Source organism: Lissotriton vulgaris, chromosome 6, assembly GCF_964263255.1.
Source record: "Lissotriton vulgaris chromosome 6, aLisVul1.2, whole genome shotgun sequence".
Lineage (NCBI taxonomy): Eukaryota > Metazoa > Chordata > Amphibia > Caudata > Salamandridae > Lissotriton > Lissotriton vulgaris.
Window position 1 is genome coordinate 95,827,818 of NC_141694.1, and position 21,810 is coordinate 95,849,627.

The 21,810-nt window shown below is 48.8% G+C and overlaps 1 protein-coding gene across 2 annotated transcripts in view; it reads left to right on the forward strand.

The window, feature by feature from the left end:
• The window catches only part of LOC147706850 (exportin-5-like), a 2,308,032-nt gene that overhangs the window by 1,948,386 nt on the left and 337,836 nt on the right, over positions 1-21,810 (forward strand). For both annotated transcript variants that reach the window (XM_086926017.1, XM_086926018.1), the window contains exon 34: positions 17,600-17,647. In XM_086926017.1, the coding sequence (XP_086782143.1) occupies positions 17,600-17,647 (48 nt within the window). The remainder of the gene's footprint in view (positions 1-17,599; positions 17,648-21,810) is intronic.

Below are 21,810 nucleotides of genomic sequence, written 5' to 3' on the forward strand. Positions count from 1 at the left end.
CTTTTGCTGCTTCCAGCAACTGGCCCCTAACGGTACTGACCCCCACTTTGGACCGGAGAATCAGTGGGAAAACCAAGTGAGGAAGGGAGGTGTGCCCACCTTTGCCAACCCCATCCCTCAGGTCAGGAAGGCGAGGTGCAGCACAACTCACAGTCCCCGCCATCTTGTAGATGAGGGGATCCAGCCAACCAGAGTGAGGCATATACCAACCAGAGTGAGGCATATGCTCCCCTCCCACTGGAGGGTGGCATAATAGGGGGTGTACCAATTGGTCTCAACCTTTTACTTACCTGTTACGGCCCTAAATCTAGTATTTAGGGGCACCCCTGAACCTTGCTTCCTCAGACAAGAACCGACCAAGAAGGAGAAGGACCGAAGAGCCGTACTGAATCTAAGAAGAGGAGGACAATCACTGACTTGGCCCTAGCCCTACCGGCCTGTCCCCATCTCGACCCTGCTCCACATGAAAGACTCTGTCTCCCGTGAGCACCGAATTTGCTCACCCAGAGCCTCCAGCTCCGGCCAAATCTGCACCCAATGCCCACCACCCGAGTTTGAGTGGCCCAACACCACGAGGAGGTCTCCCCGGCGATCCTAGCTTGAGATCTGGTGATCTCTGACCTGCCTCGAATCTCAAAGCGAAGCCTGCAGCCTCTTTCTGGAAGATCCCCCCAACTGCGACTGGAGCTGGTAAGAAAACCCGACGTCTAAAGACACCCCTGCACCCGTCGTCCCATGGCCTTTGGTGGCCCAATTGATGGTGTCCCAGCATCCACAAGCATCCCAACTTACCTCTCCAACCAGTGGTCACCTCCAGAAGATCTTCGTTCCTGAGCCTGCAGTCTTTGTTGCAACCTGATATTGATATCTAGGCATATCACGCTGAGTAGAAAAAGTAATTTAAAAAGTAATCTGAAAAGTAACATACAAAGTAATCTGTAAAGTAACTAAAAAGTAATTTCAACATTTTGCCTTACCTGTATTTCAATCAACTGCACTTGAACCTGCATTCATTTGTGAAACGCTGCATAAGAGTTTGCAAAGTATTTATTTCACTTACCTGTGCCAGGCTTGGTTTGTTTCTAGAAATAAAATAATATTTTTATATAAAACCAAATTGGTCTGAGTTCAGTCTTTGAGTATGAGACATCATTTGCTGATTAAGTGTGTACAATAAATGCTTAACACTACCCTCTGATAAAGCCTTACTGCTCATCCACACTACCACAAATAGAGGTGCTATCTACTTTTACCTCTGCCTACCTTTGGGGTTCCACTGGACTTTGTGCACACATTACCTCATTTTGGTATAGTATATAGAGCAAGCTTCCTACATATCTTCCCACACTGATATTTTCCTTCAGTGAAGTGTCAGCATCTGTCTTTGACTCTTTCAGATAGTGCCTTAAAAGCCTTTCAGTTTGGATGAGTAGCAATTTTTTAAAGCTCAATGCAGACAAGATGGAGGTTCTGTTTTTTAACAAGTAGTCCTGCCCCCTGTGACCTTGTGTTGGCCGGTGGAACTGGGAACGGCTCCTGTACCTAAGGACTCAGTCCAGAACCTTGGAGTCCGATGGGACAATGACTTATCCCTTTCCACCCATATCCAGCATGCATCTGCGGTCTGCTTTGGTAAGATTAAAATAATTAGAAAATGTATCGACTCCCTGCCAGAGATAACTCGCAAACTACGGTGCATGCGTTAGTCACCTCCCATCTCGACTACGCCAATGGACTCTATTTGGGTCTGCCCAGCGGTTTGATCCGTAGGCTGCAGATAGTGCAAAACGCGGCAGCTAGGCTGGTCCGCAAGGTCCCTCTCCATTATCATATCTCCCCCCACCTCAAACCAATCCATTGGCTGCCTGTGGCCAAGAGAGGTTTGCGGTGCCTATATAGGCAACACCCAGGCGTGTTGGCATCCGTTTTTTTCTTTCTGCGCCAGCCAGTACGTATCCCTTAGTTATTTTTTGACTAGATTTTTATGATGTTTTTTCAAACTATTACCTTCTACTTACCTCCTAGTGTGGCAGAAATGTCATCTAAGAAGGCTGGCTTAAAAACCCTGCGGTGCCTCTCACCGCACCTTGTTTGACTCTGGTACCTCCAGCTGGACCACGACCCGAAGGCCCATCCTCACTGTCGCGCAATGCACCCAAAGGCCTTGAGAGAGCGATCCCTCAAGCTTCGGGCGGCTAAACTTGCAACGTCGTGACGATCGAGGTACCAGTCGAGAGGAAGTTCCTGGGAGTGGTCACGGAGCCAGAGGTCGTCATCACACTCCAGGTCGCCGAGCCATTTGGGTAAATTGAAGTCCCACAAGAAGTAGTAGTCAGAGCGTACGTTGACTTCACCTCGTCCGTCAGCTGACGAGACGACGGAGCATCGCCACTCAAGGCCTGGCTCAGCGGCCTCCCCAAGTTTCCAGGAGCCGCAGCGACCCCCACCCAACTCAAAGAATTTTCTGAGTCCATGCACCTCATATTTGGGCAGCCTTTTCCTGCCAACGTGCCTTCAGGCTCTGTAGGCTTGGGAGGGGCCCCTTCTGCATTGACACCGCAGGTCTGGACCCAGTGCCAGTTGGTCCCAAGGGAAAACAAGCATTTGCAATGCAATAGGTCTCGCATTAGGAAAGTTTGAGCTGTTGGTATTGTAAATGACAAATTTTTATTTATGTGTTGGTTTTGAAAATAGCGAAATTAATAGCTTTGTCATTTACAAAGACAGTACTTTTAACTTTCGCAAATGTGACACCTATAGCATTTGTAATGCAATATGTGTTGTATTACTTCTCAGTTGCTTTTTACAGCTGGAATTACATTGCCAGAAATACCGAGACGCCCCACATCAGGTGTGATTAACTCACGTTAGTTGCACTGTGGGACTTGCAGTTTTAAGCATTAAAGTTCCAGTTCACCAGTAGCAAAGGGTGTCTAGTGCGTGGAGCTGTGGCAGCAGCGAGCACCAAAGCAAGGGGGTAATGGATTAAGCTGCGTAACAGTGGAGGTGAAAAACATTTTTTTTTTAAATGGGGGGGGGGGACCATACTTGGCCCAGTCATGGCGATTGAACACTGTTTACGATCTAATTCAATGAGTTATTAACATTATTTTCACTTTTAAGAAAGCTCCACTCACCTGCTGCCACTTGGGGATCCGAAAATTCACAAAAAGATCATAACTTCAGCCACAGCATCTTAAAACGGGGTTCCACCCGCCCTGCCGGTCCATCAGCAGAAATATTTAACACCAGGGGTAGAATTTCGTCTTCGCCGGCAGCCGTCCGCCGTCCACCCCTGTGCCTCCGCCACGCCCACCGACAGGGCAGTTCATGCGTTCACAGTATCCCGATCTGGTCACCCCTGCAAGCAACAGGTGACCTTTGACCCCAGGCTGCAGAAGGCACCGCGCTCCCCTCACCTGCTGCATTCACGGGCATAAAAGGGGGAGTGAAAAAGAACTGTGGGGTCGCGGGCAGTAGCCTCCCATGCCGTGCTCTCAGATCCAGCCCAGAAGGAGTCCGGGAAAATAAAATAGTAAAGACCCTCTGCGCCCTGCAGCTGAAGCAGCAGACGCGATACACACGGACCCGGAGCTCCCGTAACTACATTTTAATCCTCCGTGAAACACAAGCAGACGCTACAGGCGGTCCTCCGGCGGTGATTAGAGATTCAGATGCGAACAGGGGCTCCTCCCGGCACAGGGTCGGCACCACAGCATCGCGGGCTGCTTGTGCTTTAAGTGCCGCAAGTGCAACAAAGTGGCAACAAGTGACGTGGGAGTTTTAGAAGCGGTTGTTGAAAGAAACGCTGTACCCGCGGCACTGACAGCCAGACACACGAGGCTGTACGTGGGAGGGACCGGCGGGCGCAGAGGAACTCGAGAAGTCAGCGGGGATGAGGCAGCCTGTGCGGTCACCGCACGTGCAGCGGAGCGGGCATCGCGGCGAGGGCTAGTAGGGCCAGCACTCACAGGGATGGGGCTCCGACATTGGGGGCATGTGAGAGACAGAGTGTGTGCGAGAGGGTCGCAGCAGAGGGAGTGTTGTATGAGAGAATGTCAGAGTGGGTCACAGTTTGGGGAAATCTTTGTGCCTCTGTCTGAGTTTCTTTGTAAATGTGCGTAAGAGCGGAAACCCGCTGGAGGGGATTTCTGAACGTCCAGGGGGAAGGAAGCCCGGCCGCGAGAGCCAAGCTCGAGCTATTTAGGGAGGAGAGGCACGTCCTGAAACTTAAAGAAGCCTGCTAGAAGGAGGAGGAGCGGCCATCAAACATTCCGATAGCCTGTGCAACAATATGTGTCCGTAGGCAGTGGAGCATTTTAGTGCACCCGAGGAGTAGGGTGCAAGGATACAGACATCCAGCATTTAAGGACAAGCCAGCAACAAATTACAGGGCGCCGCCGCGCTGCCCGCAGTGACCCGGAAGCTCTTGGCCGGCCGGCCAATCCGCTCGCGGACGGCCGGAAGTCCCGCCTCCCGAGGTCCGCGAGCTACCGGCGCATGGAGCGCCCTGCCGTCCGGGGTAGCCCGGGTCCCCAGGAGGGGGCCGGGGAGAAGGAGGAGTGTGGCGCCTGTTGCGGGGCTCCTCTGACCTGAGGGAGCCCCGATTTATATGAGGAGACGCGCCGCGCTGCGCCGTGAGGAGCCCCGCCGGAAGAGCGCAGTCGGTGAGTGGGGCCCAGGGCTGATGTGAAGTGCGTGCGTGCGTGCCTGTGTGTATGCCTGGGGGGATGGGGGGGGGGGGGGGGAGTGTGTGTGCGTGTGTGCGCGAGGGAATGTGTGTGCGCATGCGTGACTGTGTGATTGAGAGAGAATGCGAGGTAGGGGATAATGTGCCTGTATGGGTGCCTGTATGTGTGCCGTATGCCTGCGTGTGCATGCGCGCGCACCTGTGTGTGTGTGCGTGCGTGCATGCAGAGGGGTGGGGGCTGCCTGTGTGTGTGTGTGAGCAAGGGATTTGATTCGCGCATGCGCAGCTACCAGACGCTCGCTCCCGAGGTGAAATCTGACCTCGTCAAAGCGCGCGTCTGGTAGCTGTCTACATTCCTAAATACGGGCCACAAAAGGTCTGAAGCAGACACTCTCAATGCTCACGCATTGAGAGTAGGTCTGCTCGACCTAATGAAGCAGACACTCTCAATGCTCACGCATTGAGAGTAGGTCTGCTCGACCTAAAAAGATGGGTCTGGACCGGTGCTGGTTGTACCATTCTGACCTTCCCTTGTTCCAGACCCGAGGCTGATGCTCTCAGAGCCCACCAGCGACACCATCCCCATCCCCGACTCCGACGTGGAGCCGGAGGTGGTGTCATCCCACATCGACTCCGGTACTGACTGGAGCCATGCTGTCCAGGTCAGAGCCTGAACCCTATTCTTACGGGATAGGACTTGGGGAGGAATGAGAGGGGTCACTGGACCCTGAGGGATACCAGCCTTATAAGGAAGTAAATATGGACTGGCGTGAGGATCTGGGTGAAGCCCGTAGATTGGACACTTTTCCAGATACTGGCATGCTTTCTCCCTGATCATGTCTACGGAAGAGAGAGCGTCTTTTGCTATGGTGGTACAGAGGGTGGCTAAAGTCCCTCTGTGGCAGTCAAGACAATTGTCTTGACAGAGTCGCTGCTACTAGGTGTTCATGCCCAAAACAGGCCCTTCTATGAATAGGACGAATGCCCGCTTCCACTGCCCTGCTCCAGAGGACCTAAACTCCCTCACCCAACACCCTACCCTCGAGCGTTTGTTGGTCCACGCATCAACGTCCCATGTACATACTGGTGCATTCCCTACTGCACCGCCAGACAGGGAATCCAAGAGGCTGGTCGCTTTGGGGAAGAAGGTGTTTTCTTCCACCAGCCGGGTACTGCGTTCTGTGAACACCCACATGCCTTTTGGCCTGCTATTCTCACACTGTGTAGGATATGGTTGCTCATGTGCTGCCAACAGTCCCATAGGAGCCTGTTGCAGATGGCAGAGATGCAGTAAAGTTCACAATACGATGTGAACTGGACATTACCGACTCACCGGCTAAGCAGTTTCATCGATGGTGGCCCTACGACACCAGGCCTCGTTGAGAGCAAATATTTTTTCTGGGAATGTCCAATCCTCTCATATGGACTTGCTCTTTGATGGCTCCTGTCTCTTTGGAGACGAGGCGGATTCAGCGCTGAGGCGCTTACAAGGACAGTAGGGCTACAGCCAGGTCCTTGGGCCTTTCCATGGCCCTCTGTCAGATGCAATCCACCTTTCGCTCCTTACGTGGCTACGGAAGGGGTTTCAAACCACACCTGTACCGTCCCAGCCACCCCTCAGTGCATGCTTCTCAGCCTCTGTGTGGCTGAGGGCGTTGTACTCGCATACCCCATGGGTCGGGCAGCCAGAGGTCGGGCCTTTCCAACACCGCCCGTCATCCGCATTCTCTAAACTCTACTAATAGGCCCTCATATCATCATGGGCATCCAGTCGGTGGCAGGACTTGCCATCACCTGCCCTTCTGGCAGTCCACAACATCAGACACGTGGGTTTTGCATATCGTCCGAAGTGGCTAATTTCTCCCCTTCAAGACTGCCCCTCCCCTATACCACCATCTTACACCAGTCTCTTCTTTACCAGGAAGTTGCTGCTCTCTTGGCCTAGGGAGTCCTAGAGAAGGCGCTGATGCCAGAAGTATGTCGTAGTTGCTTTTCTCACTACTTCTTGGTGCCGAAAAAGTATGGAGGCCTTTGTCCTATTCTAGATTTACGCTCTCTCAATTACTTCCTCAAGAAGACAAGTTCAAGATGCTCACCCTGGCCCAGGTCCTGTCTGCCCTTGACCCAGGAGACTGGATGGTAGCATTCGACTTGCAGGAAGCATACTTCCATATCCTCATCCTGCCAGGCCACAGGTGTTACCTGCAGTTCGCGGTTGGCCACAGGCACTTTCGGTTCACTGTGCTTCCTTTTGGCCATACCAAAGCCTCTTGGGTGTTCACCAAAGTAATGGCAGTGGTTGCAACTCATCTGCTTAGATCAGAGGGACAGGCTTCCCCTATCATGACAACTGGCTGTTGAACCTGGGCTCCCACCTCCACACTACAGCGGACCTCCTGCATTCACTGGGGTTCACTATCAACACTCCAAAGTTCCCTGATTCCTCTCATATGCTCCCTTTCATCGGTGCTGTAGGAAGCTGGCTCTCTATATACTATACCAAAAAGAGGTATAGTGGGCAGAGAGTCCAGCGGATCCCCAGAAGCTTTACAGAAGCTAAAGTAGATAATCCTGATGCTCTCTTTTGTGGTAGTGTGGGCGTGCAGTTAGGTTTATCAGATGGCAGTGTTATGCATTTGTTGTACACACAATGGCAATAAATGAGACACACACTTAATGAATAAATCCAAGAACAATTTGTAAAAATAATACTTGGTTATATTTATTTTGTTGGACCACAGATGTTCTTCTTAGGGAAATACGTTTTGCAATAGAAATAATTTTCAATATCAAAAGTGGCGCAATTTTCAGACATTGCATTGTTAACAATGGGAAGAAGAGTACATTCAGCATACATATAGGTAACATCAACTTACAAGACTAGTCTTCAGGAGTAAAGGTCAGCATTGCACAAGGTACAGTTCAGCACCAACAGTACACCACCAGCGGCCTAGGGGCAGCCGGGTGCAGGGTGCTAATACAGTGTTGTGTGCCCAATACAAGTCCATGAAGAATGGGGCAATCGAACAGAGACTGCTTACAGGTAAGTAGCAGCGGCTTCTGGAGCCAGTCACACCACCAGTGGCCGGGTGCAGGGTGCCAACACAGCATTGGGGGCTCAGTGTAAAGCAATGGAGAAAGGCAAAATCAGAAAAGGGATGCAGGCTCAGGACAGGAGGCCTGTTAAAAAAAAAAACAAAGGCTGGACAGGTTAGTGGCGATGCTCGAGGACGTAGGGACACCTTTGGTTAGCTTCACCAAGGTCCATTGCCGGCTGGTGCACGGTTGTCTTTTAATATTGGAAACAGCTTGCCGGAGCAGGTCGCAGTGGATGGGGTCTCCATGAAGAGGGTGCAGGAGACGTCGAGGAGTATGGGAGTGGTCAACCCACAATAGACTCAGGCTCTGGGGTGCTGAGGAACCTCACTGGGACTGGTGCGCCACTTGGACTCAGGCGGGAGGCGTCTGGTGCAGAGGTGGAACCAGGAGCAGGGTTTCACGGTTCTTCATGTCACCGAGGCCTTTACTTGACAGTTTGTTTCTGGTGAACAGATCCAATGTCCTTCGAAGATCTTGATGAAGGCCGGTAGTCCTCCCAGGGTTTTGGAGGTTGCTGGGCTGCAGGCCGAGGCGTCTTTGAGCACAGGATGGTGGAGGGCTGCAGACAGGCTGATAGGACTGGGGCCAAGTCAGTAGTTCTCTGCAGTCTTCTCTGCTGCTTCGACTCTGTAGTTTCCGTCTCTTCCTAGGTCATCAGGAACTGAAGTTCAGGGTCTGGGGGTGCCACCTAAATACTATATATAGGGGTGTAAAAAGGGAGTGACAGGTAATGGTCAATAGACCTCTTACCTGGGTTGCCCACATCCTCTATTATGCCCACCACCTTAGGGAGGGGTACATAGTCCCAGCCCTGATTGGTTACATCCCACCATCTTCAAGATGGTGGGCACTGAAAAGTGTACTTCACCTCGCGTCCAGCACCCGAGGGATGGATTTGGCTAAGGGGGGGCATCCTATTCTTTCTAAGTTTTCCCGCCTGTCGTCCCCTCCAAAAACAGGGTGAGGACAGAAAGGGGGCCTCCACCCTCTAACAGGAGAGGCTGGGGATGCATTGGAAAGGCGGAGAGCCCATTGAAGCTCCCCACCACAGATGGCTCTTCCTGACTAGGGGGGATGTGAACACAGGAAAGGCATTGTTCTCAGCCTCAGAGGGTGCAGGCACTAACCCATGAGGTCAGAACACTGTCCGATAGTAGCTGGCTGGCTTAGGCCAGTTGGTGACCACACTAAGGGTTGGTAGGTTTCAAGGGACCCCTCTAAGGGGTCCTCTGTATGCACTTTTTTAAAAATCTGACATCGGAATCAGTGTAGGTTTATTAGGAAGAGATGTTTGGTACCAAACATCTCATACTTCAGTGAAGCCGTCATGGAGCTGGAGATCTCGTAATGATGAGTATCCAGCCCATGTACTTACTATGGCTTCCTTGGTCACTTGGTGTCGAAAAGGATATTGCAGGGGCATATCTGCTAATGCAGATATGCCCTCACAGGAGATTTAGTGCACCCTGCCTTAGGGCTAAGGCCGGCTAGAGGGGTGCCTTACCTATATCTCATGCAGGGTCTGTGGGCATGTGTAGGACGCTGGCTCTGTATATACTTTATCAAAGTGAGGTATAGTGTGCACAGTGTCCAGTGGAACCCCAAAGGTAGGCAGAGGCAAAAGTAGACAGCACATTACTCTCTATGTGTGGTAGAGCAGTAAGGCTGTATCAGAGGGTAGTGTTAAGCATTTCTCTGATGGATACATCTGCCAGTGGATTACTCACCTTGTGAATATCCCCCTGCGCCAGCAGCATTCTGAGATTTTTTGTAGCTATCCACACCGACGAGTATGACGTCTCAGAAGCCCGGCTTCGCTCGGACTCCGCTGACTTCACTGGAGCCATAAAAGAGCCTCGTCGGCGTGATGACGTCAGTTCCCTTTTTTCCGCGCTGTCGATGCAAACAGTTTTTTTAGGACTCTCCGTAGTTTTGCTTGATACTTTGTGTTTCTGGCTGTATTGCTGTGCTTCTTCTTGTTTCCTTTCAAGGATGTCAGCGAGGAAGTCCAGGTTCCAGCCCTGCAGGGAGTGCGGAGGACCTATGTCCATTACAGATCCACACGAGGATTGTGTTTGGTGCTTGTCGTCGGATCATGACGTCGAGGGATGTCCCTGCTGCAGGAAAATGAATCCGAAGGCACTGAAGAAGAGAGAAGCGAAGCTCTTCATGGCGAAGATGAGAAAGGAAATAAGAGGTAGAAGAAGGTCGAGGTCCCGCTCCAGGTCGAGGTCGGGCTCGAAGTCGATGCATACTTTGAGAGCCAAGAAGCACAAGAAGAAGAAGAGGTATTCTTCAAGATGCCATTCTGATAAAGAAGCGGTGCTGAAGTCAACCTCTCCATCTCGACGACGCTGAAAGGACTTTGTGTCTCCTTCTCCCTCGAATCTAGCTTCTCCTGACAAATCGGCTTCGCCTGCAGCCTCTCCACCTCGATCTCCGAATCTAGTTCCTTCACCGACTTCGGATCATTCTCTGGCTTCAGTAGAAGTGATTCCTGTGCTGGATGAACATGCAATTCCTTTGGTTCCGCTGTCTGCGCCGGCTGGCCCGAACACGGTAACGCCTGCTTCAAATTCTGTCCCGGGGGCCTATCCCCCTTATCCAGGCCCGGGTCAAGATCCATTGCATTATTTCAATGCTATGTATGGAGTCTTCAATAGGGCTATGCACCCCTCTGGAGGATCTTCGGGTCCCATGGGTCCATTAGCATTCAATTTGGGGGTTCCTCAGGCCTATGCCAGGCCCGTTTCATGCCTTTTCTTCCGGCTGCTCCGTCTTGGAATTTTCCGGTGCCGAGGACATTGACGCTGTTTCCATCTACTCCGGCGCCTTCTGTTCGACCTTGTTCTGTGCCGCCGAGGACATTGACGCCGTTTCCATCTCCTCCGGCTCTTTCTGTTCGACCTTGTTTGGCGCAGGCGGCACCGCCGGATCCGTGCACGACGCCAGCTCTGAATCAGACGGAGTCGGTCTTGGCTCCATCGACGCCGGCACCTAGAATAAGATCTAGGAGAGAAGCCCAGAGGGTTATAGAGGAGCAGAGGTATCAGTTGGAGGAGATGGTAGAAGGTGAGGTTCAGGACTCAGACGAATATTTTACTGAGTTAAGGGAAGCAAGTGTCCTTGATGTCTCTCCAGAGTGGGAACTTTAGCCTGCATCTGATACTCTTTCAAAGGATGTGGTCCCCTATCACACAATGATCAAAAAGGCAGCAGAACTTTTGTATCTTCAGCTTCCCACTACTGAGTTTAAGTCGAACATTTTAACAGACGTTCTTCATTTACCTTCTTCTGTAATTGAACCTCTACTGCCATTCAATGAGGCAATCACTGAGCCTGTGATGGAAGTGTGGCGCAAGCCATTTTCGGCTCCTGCAGTTTACAAAACCTTTGCACGGAGATACAGGGTGGCTCCAGGGGATCCTGACTTTTATCTTCCCATCCTTCTCCCGAGAGTCTAGTTGTGCAGGCTGCCTGGTCAAAAAGATCTTCAGGTGCCTTTCCACTAGTCCCGGCGGAGAGGGAGTCGAAGAAACTTGACCACTGCCAAGAAAGTATTTTCTTTGTAAAGCATAGCCCTAAAGTCAACTAATGGCACCTGTCTTTTGGGTAGATATATCCATGCTTTAATGGATTCTGCTAAACAGCTTGGGCCTAAGTTGTCCGAAGAGGAAAGAAAGAATTTTGATGAAGTATTAAATGATACTCAAGCAGCTGCACGTCAAGTAATACAAAGTGGATTAGACACTGCTGACTCTGTCGTCAAAATCATGGGGTCTTCTGTGGCTACTATAAGGACTGCATGGCTGAAGTCATCAGAGTTCTCAGCAGATGTTCAGGCTACGCTTTTAGACCTTCCATTTGATGGTTCAGGACTTTTTGGGAAAAAGGCAGATAATGCCTTAGAGAGATTTAAAGACAGCCAATCTCTTTGTCTACAAGCTCAATCTAGAGGCTCGTCGTTCAGAAGATACAGAGGATTTGGGAGGTCGTCCTTTCGGACATATAGACAGCCTCAACAGCAGCAACAGCAGCAGCAAAACACCTTGTACAAATCCTACAGGGGCAAAACCAGAGGTCGCCCACGAGGCCGCCAGCCCTCCTCCTCTTCCTCTACCTCTCCCCCTCTTACTTCAGCGAAGCAGCCCTCGATCCACCATTCTTGATCATGCTGGTCCTGTGGGGGGTCGGCTTACTCATTTTCTACAAGGTTGGGAATCGGTCAATATAGACCTTTAGGTTCTCAATCTTGTGGAGAATAGGTATGCTCTTCCCTTTCGGAAATTCCCTCCAAATTTCCCTCCTTGCCAAGGTGCTTGCTTGGAGGACCACCTTCTACTTACATTATTGAAAAAAGGTGCGATAGAGGTGGTTCCAGAGCGGGAGATGGGTCAGGGATGCTACTCCCGGTATTTCCTGATACCCAAGAAGGCTGGCAGGTTACGTCCAATCCTGGATTTCAGGATCTTGAACCTTTTTCTGAAGCAGGAAAAGTTCAAGATGCTCACCCTTGCGCAGGTTCTTCAAGCACTGCAGCAAGAGTACTGGATGGTGTCGAACGACTTGCAGGACGCGTATTTTCATATCCCGATCTTTAAGTCGCACAGGAAGTATTTCCGTTTCACGGTAGGGTCGCAACATTATCAGTTTGCGGTTCTCCCGTTTGGACTTACTACTGCACCTCGAGTCTTCACCAAGGTGATGGCAGTGGTGGCAGCCCATCTCAGGAGATCGGGGATTCCAGTTTTCCCCTATCTGGACGACTGGCTGCTCAAGCAGAGTAGCCAGAGAAGGTGCTTCATCACCTGCAGGTGACAACCCAGCTGTTGTACAAATTGGGTTTTTCGATAAATGTGCCCAAGTCTCACCTGGTTCCCTCTCAGCGCAACTTGTTCATAGGGGCGGTACTGGACACTACTGTGTGTCAAGCATTCCCACCTCCACAAAGGATTCTCGATATACAGGAAATGATTCCCATGTTTTACAATGGAGCGGTTGTTCCAGTCCTGAAGGTCCTTCGTCTGCTCGGTCTGTTTGCTTCCTGCATTCTGTTGGTCAACCATACACACTGGCACATGAGGGCGCTCCAGTGGTGCCTCCGCAGGCAGTGGTATCAGCACAACGGAGATCTCAGGGAGTCTGTGAGGATCTCCAGAGAAACTGCAGCGGATCTGTCTTGGTGGAGCGTGGAGGGCAATCTGTCTCAAGGAAAGCCCTTCCATCTTCCTCCATCGGTGACCAGAGTGATAACGGATGCATCCACTCCAGGGTGGGGTGCTCATCTGGGAGACCTGGAGATCTAGGGTCTTTGGTCTCTAGAGGAAAGGTTGCTTCACATCCACTTTCTAGAGTTGCGGGCAATACGTTTGGCACTCAAGGCCTTCCTCTCTTCCCTTCATGGTCAGTCGGTTCAAGTCCTGACGGACAACACTTCCGCAAAGTGGTATGTCAACACGCAAGGAGTGGGGTCTCATTGTCTCATCAGGTGCACCTGTTTGGGACTCACAAAAATGCTCACTGCCCGTCATTCTGCAGTCTCCAGTATCCGATGCAGGGAGCTTTGGGGGATGCGTTTCAGTTGAGTTGGGACTCACAACTCTTTTACGCATTTCCTCCCAGACCCTGATTCCTCGACTTCTGAGGAAGATTCGCCAAGACCGGGCCCAAGTCATATTGATCGCTCCGGGTTGGCCACGAAGGGTGTGGTACACAGATCTTCTCCACCTCTCCTCGTGCTCTCCGCTCCATCTCCCTCACAGAGCAGACCTCCTCTCGCAGTCGCAGGGGCAGGTTCTACACCCCCACCTCCAGAGCTTGCACCTTCATGCCTGGAGATTGAACGGGGCAATCTGAATTCTTTCTCTCTCCCGCATGACGTGGTGGATGTTATTCTTTCGGCCAGGCAGCACTCCACCAAGTCTATTTATTTGTATAGGTGGTCTAAATTTGTCTCATGGTGTAGAGAGAAGTCCATTGACCCTTTAAGGGCTTGTTTAACCAACATCATTCAGTTTGCTCTTTCTTTAGCTCAGCAGGGTTTTGCTATGACTACTGTGAAGGGCTATTTATCTGCTTTGTCGGCGTTCCTTTGTTTGCCGGATCAGCCGTCTTTGTTTAAATCACCTATTGTGTTACGGTTCATTAGGGGCCTTACCAACAAATTTCTGCCCACTCCATTTATTGTGCCTCAACGGGACTTAAATCTTGTCTTAACCTACTTGATGGGTACTCCTTTTGAGCCTGGGTACTCCTTTTGAGCACTTGCTCAAAAGGAGAACCCATCAAGTAGGTTAAGACAATACAGTCTTAAAAGACAACAGTCCATTGAGACTGTTGTCTTTTAAGACTGTATTTGTAGTTGCTATTACCTCAGCAAGGAGGGTAAGTGAGCTTCAAGCTCTGAGTTCAAAACCCCCATTCTTGACCATTCATGCTGAAAGAATGGTACTCGGGACCAGGGCTGCTTTTCTGCCTAAGGTGGTAACTCCCTTCCATCTAGGACAGTCCATTACCCTTCCTACCTTCTATCCTCCTCCTCACCCTTCCAAGGAGGAGGAGCGGCTTTACCGCCTGCACCCTAAGCGGGTGGTGAGTTTTTATATCGATAGGACTAAAGACTATTGTGTGGATGACCAGCTCATCGTGGGTTTTGCTGGCTGTAGGAAAGGCAGAGCGTTGCACAAGCGCACCCTTTCCAGATGGATTATCTTGTGCATCAAGATCTGTTACTCTTTGGCCGGTAAGGAACCACCAGAGGGTACAAGACCTCACTCTACTGGAGCAAAGTCTTCAACATCTGCTTTGTCTAGAGGTGTTCCTGTAGAGGACATTTGTAGAGTGGCAACCTTCGCGAAGCATTACTGCTTAGATTCCGAGGTGAGGAGTGGTGCTCACGTTGCGCATTCTGTCCTACAGGACTTTTTGGTATTGAAGGGTGGACACCCTCCTCCGGGAGTGGGGACTGCTGTGGGACTCTATGCACAAGGTGAGGAATCCACTGTCAGATGTATCCATCATGGAAACAAGTTACTTACCTTCAGTAACGCTTTTTCTGGTGGATACAGTATCTGCCTGTGGATTCCTCACTGGCCCACCCGCCTCCCCGTTGTCCACCCTTGTATACCTACAATGTTGATATTGTTTGATTTTACTTTCAATGGAAGTGATTTCTGAATTGTTTTTTACACTGTGTGTATTGTTTCAAATCCTGTGTACTATGTATACTGTACATATTTGTGTCGGTCCGTCTGTGTGCCTCGAAGGCACGGAAAAAAGGGCGGAACTGGCGTCATCACACACTCAAAGACTGAACTTCAGACCAATAAGTTTTGAATAAAAATATTCTTTTCGTTATTTTAATTTCTAGGACCAAGCAAGCCTGGCACAGGTAAGCAATATATGCTTTACAGTAGTGATGCAGTTTGTAAACAGTTTGAATTGCAATTGTATATGCACATTGATTTAATTACAGTAGAGCTACTAGTAATGCAATGCTTTTGATATACTTTACATATACTTTGTATTGGCTTTTTAGTAGAATGTCAAGTAGATTACTGTACAGATGACTTTCTTTTCTTACACAGTGCAGTATACCTTGATACTGCATTGGGACATTTCCTGTAAACAGGTAAGTAAACGTGTTTTTTTGTTATTTAGTTACAGTTTTAAAGAGTTCCATAGATTTTCCAACTCCACACTTAAAAACTTTTCACAGAAAAACAGCCAATGTTGTCCTATGGAGGAAAATAGGGTTTTGCCTTTATTTATAGTTTTTAAAAAAAGGCAGGAATAGTGGGTGTTTCAGCCAAGTATATGTTGTATCCACTTTGGCTACGTGGATGTTCTATGTCAGCAAAGAGGTTTTATCGCAAAGGCTTGACCTCATCTCTTTTTAGACCATCTAGGAGCATGCCTGTCTCAAGGGAGCAGTTAATGATCTATGACCCTTGTGGTGAAATTTAAGATGCAAAGAATTTTGTCAGAGCTGATGGGACGGGATCTTCATCTATAGCAGGTTTTTCATTGTTTCCTCTAGGAAATACTTAGATTCAAGGTCAAAAGATTCCTATTTGATGGTGTATTTTCCTTATATTTAGGCTAGATGTCATCCCTAAAGTTTTCTGTCTTATCATAAAAGGACTTGGCAAATAGTTCACGTTTCCCAGTTGAGGTGTCTGGAAGAGTGGGTCGAGATGGCCTTGCTATTTTGTTGATCTTGTGGGAAAGTTTCTTTGGCCTGTTTCTTTCATAATTCAATTCTACAGCGAACCAAGGAGTTGATTCATAGCTTTTGAGACTACTTTTTCAAAGCTTTGAGACTACTTCATCTAAAGTAGATACTGCCACAATATTGTAATTTGAATTTAGTTGATTTATGTAATCAATATGACCACAAGGTGAATGGGTGGTTAATGTGGCAGCTATGTTATGCCTCAACGTTTCTGCATCAGTATTTTTCAGGTTTTAACTGTTTATGATTAGGCACTTTGGTTGTCTTCTTGATACAATTTTGGTTAAGGTTATCTTGCCTTGTATCTGTGTATTGTTAGCCCATTACTCATGGAATGGATCTTTAACAATTTGTTGTTATTATGAGGTCTAAAGTGGTGCTTCTCTTAAAGTTGGGAAAGTTTGACTATGAGATCACGTTATTGTCTTGTGAGGATGTTGTCAGTGTTTTGCTGCTTTGTCAAAACTATCGCTCTAGTGAATATTGAAATCTCATTTCCTTGTATTGTTAAAGTGTTCCAGATTTTTGTAGAGGGTAAACTAAACGTGTTTCTCCAGAATTGTTATTCTGGCCATTACTGTTGCAAAATATATTGACGATGATTGGAGACATGTTGTTTGATCTGATTTTTGTTACTAGACCTTAGAAAAGTTAAATATTGAGCGTCTTAATCACCTTACAGGTGAGTGTACCCTTAGGAATAATTATTACTCCCACTCCTGTTCTGTTTTGTCTGCCCAGTTGAGAGATGGAATACCGTTCAGTTAGGAGGGCATCAGTTGAAGGCCAGGTCTTATTCTGTATAAATGTGTCCACCACACTGACAACCCAGGGGTTTCTGATTTCAGTCTTGTGCACCACAGCTGATTTGCAATTTTGCAGCATACATTTTAGAATGCCATACATTTTATTTGGGTGATCCTGCTCTGATTCTGTGTTAAAGCTTGGTATACGTGTGTCCCTGCATGTAAGAAGATGGGTATCTGACACTGTGTGGGAGTTAATTTTATTTGTATAAGATTACTGTTTTTGATGTTCCTGTGTGTCTGCTCTGCATTGATTTTGTTGGTGTTGGTTGTGGTAACAGGCTCTCATAGGCTGTTATTTGGGATTGTAATGGAAAAAACATTCCTAGGGGAATTAAGTAAGTCTTCAGGCCTTTTCAGCATAATTTGTTTGTGGAATGGGTGCTACATGGGTTATTCTTAATGCTGAGTATTCAAGTATTAAATATTTTTCTAGAGGAGTTTGGATTACTTTGTTTGGACGAGTACATTTAGTTCAGGTGGAATGCAACCATCATTCGAGTTTCCATGCCTATAGGGTGTTGTTGTTAATCTTTACTTGTCTTGTATGAAGCTTACAGCTTTATCGAATTCAGTATGTGTCACGTTTTCCAGTACACATCTTGAATAAAGCCTAGTGCGGTACTTAATGCCAGGTAAATTGCACTAATAGTTCATATTTAACCTAAAATGATTGACCCGATTCAGTTAAGGTAGTAGCTCAAAACTATGGTAGATATTGCATATATTTTGTGTAGCGTCACATACTATATAATTTGTTTTTTATTGCAGATGTTGTCCTTGAGGCAAATGAGAATGCAGATATTTCTTCAGAATCTGGTAAGTATATGCTCTATTTTGTGAGAGGAGTGGTATTCTGATAATTATATTATTATATATTAATGACTTTAGTTAATTTCAGAATGTGTGTTACACAAGTTGAGCCTGATAAAGTAGGATTTGAAGCACCAGTCTTAAGAGACCCTAACTTTCGTTGATGGTTGTTACCACACACCTATTAAATTCACTGTAGCTTTCCATAGAGCTCCACCATTTACCCATTCTAGTTAATATTTACACAAAAATGCCAGTGGGAGCAAGCAAATTGTATTCCATATGTACATTTCTGATGCATGTCCTTCTGAAACCAATGCCAAATCCATGGTAACACCATGCCAACTTAAGAAGCATCTCTTCAAACAAGCTTTCGATTTGAAATTCTTAGACCACTACGTACTTTGCCACTTTTCGGTCGACCCATAGCCTTTCCCACATTCCCTCTGATTAGCCTAGCAGATGATCATTTGAAGTGACTGATCGGCATTGATTTCCTATAAATGTATTTAAAAAGATTACTTTTTTACATTGTAATGTTGTTCAGTGACATATTCCTTTCATATTAGTTTATCTACATTTTCGCCCCATAATGGGAAGATTTCTGAAAGTGCTGCTGACAGTTGTCGTTCTTTAGTTAAATTTACATAATCAACATTAGGCTTAGTACTTGGATGAGGATGATACTGTTAAAAGTTTCATTTTTGATTGCCAGTGTGCTGCTAATAACATATATTCCATCTGTGCCTTCTGCTTGTAAGGCAAAATAATGCATGACTCTCAAGATAAAGTCAATATCAAGTGCAACTGTCGCCCAAGGTCAGGAATACTTGGTATGGTTTACCAATCAAAGCATTTGAGGTTCCTTGCAGTTTCACCTATTGATTTCCTGGTCATGTTAGTTAGTCCAAAGTTGAAATTGTGTAATCCACTTCAAAGCAAAAGACTGTTGGGCTTCCTGCTTTGGCTTCTATGAAATAAAACATGCTAATTTCAGGCTCATGATTATAACCCCTCTAACTTTCCAAGCACGGGGTGTGGCTTTGCTATGCTGCGAAATGACCGCAAGCTAGAGCTGCTCTGCCGGCCGAGCCTTATTAATCCGGCATAAATCCGCAAATATTACCCAAATCGTGTGCCTGCTGCACAGATATATCCTGCCTATGTAGCGGCAGCAAAAGGGAGCTACCAGCTGTGTAAGCGGAGCAAAGGGAGGCGAGTGTCGGCTGTCGGCCTTCATAGGGCGCCGCCAGAACAAGCCGGGTTCTCAGGTGGCTACTTTCCCGGGTTGCAGACTGAGGTAGTGAGAAGTGCAGTGACGGAAGCGGTGGGGCCAACTGATTGGAACGAGCGCAAGCGAGGAAACAGCTCCTAGCATCCACACAAGTAAGCTATTGATCAATGGGGAGTGTGTCGGATTGAATTTTAGCAATTTTGCCCGCACTACGACGTCGGGAGCTAGAGGGGGTCGGAGGCGCGATGCGCCGCAGCACCGGGAGACCCATAAGTGGAAGTCGGCAGGACCCTAGTGTTATAACGGACATCGTGAAGTGCAACATGAACGCTGGAAGGCTGGCAGAGTAGAATATATTGCCTCGTGGTGCTGGTAATTTACTGCTAAGAATAGTCAACAGACGGAGCCACCATTTTGAGGGTGCAGCGGCTCGGGACTGCAAGTTCACTGATGCCCGTATTGAATGCCACAGCGAGTGCGGGGCGCCAATTTAATTAATCTGGATCAAGACCCATGGCAGAAAATGATTTCCTGTCTGCATGCATCGGTTACAGGTGGGAAGGATCAGTGCACATCGCGGGGGTGCTCTGTGTCCGGGAGCTGGTAATAAGTTACGTATGGGAGCGCACTGGAAGTAGCTGCTCCACTTGATGTTTTTTAAACAAATTTTATTGACATTTATTAATCAGCACTATTCATACATATTGTTATTTAATCATTGAATGTCTGCAAGGCCCTTCAGAGTGTCCAGCCCAGTTGGGCATCATGCCTCTCCTCCCTTCCTCCTCCCTCCCTCCCTATGATTGCCTGCCGCCCTATGCAGTGCTAGCTAGCTGTATGTGATTCTCAGCAATGTTAACAACCGAACAATTCCCCCCTCCCTATTATACCCCCCCACCCCTGCTGCTGCCGACCAACCCGTCAAGTTGCCTCTCGCTGTATACATGGTCTGGGTCTCATTCATAGCCGTGTCCCGTGCTCATAGAGCCCACCATGTACGTGGATGTTAGGGTGCTATAGGCCGCTCATACCTCTTCCCCAGGTCCTCCTTGATCCAAACCCCCGGGCTAGCCGGTTGAGATCTTGTCTTGTCTTGATCTTGTCTTGTCTGTGGCGTGCTAGGCGCAGACTCCTGGTCCTCATTCTTCAGGTCCTCCACCAACACCCCCCAGGCCTGCGCCCTCTCCAGTCGTCCTAAGCCTCTCTTTGCATTCCGAAGCAGTATCCTATGTTTACAGCTTGCCCACTTCACTAGCTCCCTTTTCCAATTGCCTACCCCCGGACCTGCCAGGGCCTTCCATTTGCTAGTGAGTTCGCGTTTTGCCAGTATATATGCCAGATCTTGGAACCTGGCAGTGACCTTGGTTTTAGCGGAGTAAGGGAATAGGTTGAGCAGCACATGACTGGGGGTGCACGGGATCTCCTTCTCAGTGACGCGCGCTGTCTCCCGAACCACTTCTTGCAAATATCCCTCTATCCGTGGGCAACTCCACATCATGTGAATATAACTAGCCCCTACCTCCTGGCAGCGGGGGCAGCTCGCATCCACCCGGTTAAAATAGCGGTTAATTCGGTCAGGTGTAATATATGCCCTATGCAGAGTGTAAAAACTGATTAATTGGAATCGTGCTTTGCGGGATACCTTGGTGGCCCTGAGCAGCGTATTCTCCCAGCCCTTATCCGTTATAGGACTTCTAATGTTTGCCTCCCATTTATCTTTCAGACTCTCCAGTGGCCCCGTGGAGTCCCGCCGAATGGCTCTATAGATACATGAGACCGCTTTAATGACACCTCCTGCTAGACTTATGTATTCGCATGTAGCGTGTGTAGGTGGTTCTGTTGCCCCCTGACCCCAGTGCCTCCGCATAGCCCCAGTAACTGCCCCATATAACAGAAAATGGCCCTGTGGAATAGCCCAATTGGCTTGGAAGACGTTGAATGTGTGAAGCTCCCCATCACCGTATAAGTCTCCTATCTTAGTGACTCCCGCCTGTGCCCATTCCTCTAACCGTCTCCACTGACCCCCATGCGGGAGCGCCTCCAATAACACCACGGACACATGTGGGGAGTAAGGACGTTTGGTTTTGGTTTTCTGAAGACACCTAACCCAGCAATTTCTCATTACCCTATGCTCAGAGGAGTTTATGGTGTGCTGTTTAAGGGTGCCCATGAGTGTACTCAGGACATCTGTTCTATTTGGGGTGAATGGGGGCGTCCTCCTGTCCGGATCTAGACTTCCTACCACCCACTGTGTGAAACGTTGGAGCTGTCCCGCTAGATAATAATTCTCCATATCCGGCACAGTTAGTCACCCCTCTGTTTGCGTCCTGCGCAACGTAACCAACGCCACTCTGTGCCTGCTGGGACCCCAAATAAAAGTAGCCAGAAGAGAGTCGAGTGAGCGGAACCATGTCTTGGGGATCCACACTGGGAGCGTGGTAAAAAAATATAGCAATCAGGGTAGCGCTACCATTTTCAGCAATGATATTCGCCCCGCCACTGACAGGGGCAATGTCCCCCAGAAAACTATACTGCCTTTTAGTGATCGGAGAGCCCCGCCTATATTTCTTTCCTGAACATCAGAGAGGTTGTGATAAACTCTGACCCCAGGTATCTAAAACAGCGTGGTTCCCACTGGAGGTCCCCTAGGCCCGCAGGTGGCAGAGCCTCCCTTGCTTTCGAGAAGAGTCGCGGCTTCTGCCAGTTGGCGCAGAGTCCAGAAAGTGTTCCGAACTCGCCCATCATGCGCCGGGCTCCCCCCAACGCCGTGACTGAGTCCTTCAGGAAAAGCAGTAAGTCATCCACATATAATGCGATATGGTGCATCTGCTCTGCCAGCCTAACACCCTCATACGGCGTCCCCGATCTTGCCACACACGCCAGCGGCTCCATCGAGAAGAGCAGGGGGGAGAGGGGACACCTGTCGTGTGCCCCT